The sequence below is a fragment of the Cryphonectria parasitica genome, assembly GCF_011745365.1.
Source record: "Cryphonectria parasitica EP155 unplaced genomic scaffold M406scaffold_12, whole genome shotgun sequence".
Classification (NCBI taxonomy): domain Eukaryota; kingdom Fungi; phylum Ascomycota; class Sordariomycetes; order Diaporthales; family Cryphonectriaceae; genus Cryphonectria; species Cryphonectria parasitica.
The window spans coordinates 34,495-38,269 of record NW_024468920.1 but is presented as its reverse complement, the minus strand read 5'-3'; the positions used below and the strand labels follow the sequence as shown (position 1 = coordinate 38,269).

Below are 3,775 nucleotides of genomic sequence, written 5' to 3'. Positions count from 1 at the left end.
TCACAGGCTTCGAGGATGAAGCCAGAAGAGAAGGAGGGAGATGGTTGAGAGGCCTGAGGCACTGAGAGATCTTGAGAGGCCTTGAGAGGCCTGAGGCACTGAGAGATCTTGAGAGACCTTGAGTGGCTTAGAAGCCTGAAGCACTGAGAGATCTTGAGAAGCCTTGAGAGGCCTGAAGCACTGAGAGACCTTGAGAGGCCTTGAGAGGCCTGAGGCACTGAGAGATCTTAAGAGATCTTGAGTGGCTTAGAAGCCTGAAGCACTGAGAGATCTTGAGAGGCCTTGAGAGGCCTGAGGCACTGAGAGACCTTGAGAGGCCTTGAGAGGCCTGAGGCACTGAGAGACCTTGAGAGGCCTTGAGAGGCCTGAAGCACTGAGAGATCTTGAGAAGCTTTGAGAAACCTGAAGCACTGAGAGATCTTGAGAGGCCTGAGGCACTGAGAGACCTTGAGAGACCTTGAGTGGCCTAGAAGCCTGAGGCACTGAGAGATCTTGAAAGGCCTTGAGAAGCCTGAGGCACTGAGAGATCTTGAGAGGCTTTGAGAAATCTGAGGTACTGAGAGATCTTGAGAAGCTTTGAGAAGCCTGAAGCACTGAGAGATCTTAAGAGCCTGAAGCATTGAGAAAGCGTAGGAGCAGCTAGGAAGCAGCGAAAGTCTGGAAGCAACGGAAGCCTGGGAGCAACGGAAGCTTGGGAGCAACGGAAGCCTGAAAGCAACGAAAGCTCGGAAGCCTCAAAGGCCTTGAGGATAAGGCTTGATAAGGGGGAATAATCTGTTAGGGCTGATTGTGCTAGCAAGGCTCAGGGCTAGCTAAGCTAGCTGGATTACGGATGACTAAGCAATATGCGGCTATAAAGCGGCTTTCTAGCCACGTTAGCACTGCTGAGCAGAACTTAGCTCCTTAGGCCTCAATGTTATTCTGGTTGTATACCCCTGAAAGAGAGAAAAGACCTCGCCACATTGCCTTTGCAACCTTTCCACCTGACAATGAGCAAACTTAGATAATGCTAGAGCGCTAACAGGTTAGCAAAATAGCAGAAGCGAAGCTTTCAGCAAGTCAGTTCGCTCTGAAGCAATAAGGAAAAGCTTCAGAAAGTGGATTATGAGTTTATACGAAAAAAATCTCGAAGCTAAGCTCTCAAGTACTCAGTTCAGCTCAGAGCGAATGCTCAAGATCCTCAAAAATATTACTAAAAATAACAAATAAAAAGAAGCATACTTAACAATACTTACTATTTCTCCAAGCAGCAGAAATAGCATATAGATTAGAATCAATACTTGCAAATATATTACGAGAATACTACAAGTTCAAGAAACTATTCCAAGAGAAATTGAATACAGGATTACTAGAATACAGCTTATATAATCATAAGATTTCATTACAAGAAGGAAAACAGCTCAAGTTCTTCCCTATTTACAGATTAAACAAAATACAGCTAAAAGCATTTAAAAAGTATCTTAATAAGAATCTTAAGAAAAGATATATATAATCATTGCAATTACTAGCAGAATATTTCATTCTGTTTATATTCAAGAAAAATAGCAAGCTTAAGCTTTGTATTAATTACAGGCAGCTTAACAATATTATAATCAAGAACTAATATTCATTACTACTCATTAAGAAACTATACAATAGATTGCAAGGAGTACAGTGATTTATAATCCTAGATCTAAAAAAAGCTTATAATCTAATCAGAATAAAGAAAGAAAAGAAATGGAAAATTGCTTTCAGAATATATTATAAATACTATAAATATTTAGTTATGCTCTTTAGTTTAACAAATGCTCCAGCTTTATTCCAAAAAATAATCAATCATATTCTATACAAGTATCTAGATCAGTTCATTATTGCTTATCTCAATAACATTCTTATTTACTCTTGAATACTAGAAGAATATAAGAAATATATGAAAATAATATTGCAAATACTTCAGAATGCAAAACTCCTTGTAGAACTAGCAAAAAGCTATTTTTATAAACAAAAAATTAATTATCTCGGATTTACAATTAAGCTAGCATATATTAAGCTACAGAAGAATAAGATAAAAGCTATTAAAAACTAGCTAATCCTCTAGAATATTAAGGATATTAGATCTTTTCTCAGCTATATCAACTTCTACAAGTAGTTTATCAAGAACTACAGCTGAATTGCACATTTTCTTACAAACCTTACTAAAAAGAAGCAGCTTTTCAAATAAACTCTCAGAGAATAAGAAGCTTTCAATAAGATTATCAAGCATATTATCTCAGAACTGATTCTATACAAAGCAAATCCTTATAAATCTTTCGAAGTTAAGACTAATATATCAGAATATATACTTGAGAAACAACTTAATCAACGAAACAACTAAGAGCATCTAAGAATTATAAGCAATTTTTCGAAAAAGTTGAATAGCTCAGAAATTAATTACAGAATCTCTAATCAAGAGCTTATAGCAATAATGAAAGCTTTCGAGAAGTAGCAGCATTATCTCATTAGCATATAATATCAGATTATTATTCACTCGAATCATAAGAATCTAATTATATTCATAATAATCAAAGTTTTAAATAAATAATAAGTTAAATAAGCAGAATTCCTTTTATAGTTTGATTTCAGAATCATATACTGCAAAGATTTAGAGAATGAACAAGCAAATACTCTTAGCAGAAGAGCAGATTATCAAGATATAAACTCTTTAGATATATAGAATATTTTCGCTTAAGATGAATCAGGAAATCTTATTAATGTATATAGAGAGCTAAATACTGTTTTCAGAATTAAACTTCCGGAAAAGAATTCAGAATCAATAATTCTAAACAAACAAAACAGCTATATCAAGAATATATATAATATATTAGCATATAAGCATTAGAAAGTTAAAGCAACCTATAAATATATTAAAAAATACTGAAATCTATTAAGCTTTAGGAAAAGAATTGGAAATATTCTATAACAATGCAATAGCTGCAAAAAGAATAAAGCAGAAAGATATAAGCTTTACAAACTGCTATAATCCTTATCAGTACTTATAACTATTTAGTAATCAATTAGTTTAAACTTCATTACTAAGCTACTATCTTTACAAGAACTTTTAATTAAGATGCTATACAATAGCATTCTAGTAGTGATTTGCAAACTGAGCAAATATATTTACTTTCTCTTATATAAGGAAAGCAGTACAGCAGAAGAACTTGCATATACATTCCTCAGAATGATCATTGCTAATTATAGCATGCTAGAAGAAGTAATTTCTAATAGAAATAGAAAGTTCAACTCAAAATTCTGAACTTTGCTCATGAAACAGCTTGAAATATACTACAAGATATTCACAGCATTTTATTCCCAAATAGATGAATAGATAGAAAGAATGAATCAAATTATTGAATAGTATCTTCAATACTATATTAATTAGAAACAGAATAACTGAATTAATCTATTATTTCTAATACAATTCGCTTACAATAACGCAAATATAAGCATAATAAAGAAATCATTATTCTTTATACTTTACAAATACAATCCAATAGCTTATTACAAAGCACTGCAAGGAGCAGATGCAGAAGCTGCAAATAAAAGAATCAGAAAAATTAAGAAGATTCAAGAAGAACTTTAGTTAGAATTATAATTCGCTTAAGAACAAATAATATATTATACAAATTTCAAAAGAATTGAAGAACTAATCCTATAGAAGGGAGATAAAGTATACTTACTTTGCAAAAATATCAAAATAATCAAATCTAGCAGCAAACTTAATTACAAGAAACTAGAATTATTCAAAATTTTATAAAGA

At 33.0% G+C, this 3,775-nt stretch overlaps 1 protein-coding gene across 1 annotated transcript; it reads right to left on the bottom strand.

Moving 5' to 3' along the window:
* M406DRAFT_324911 (uncharacterized protein) lies at positions 1-620 on the bottom strand (the record flags this gene model as incomplete). The annotated part of the gene is made up of 4 exons (XM_040919925.1): positions 1-70; positions 100-209; positions 264-402; positions 475-620. 4 exons carry the CDS (start codon positions 618-620, stop codon positions 1-3), a joined length of 465 nt encoding a protein of 154 aa, XP_040770846.1.
* Between the last annotated feature and the right edge of the window lie 3,155 nt (positions 621-3,775).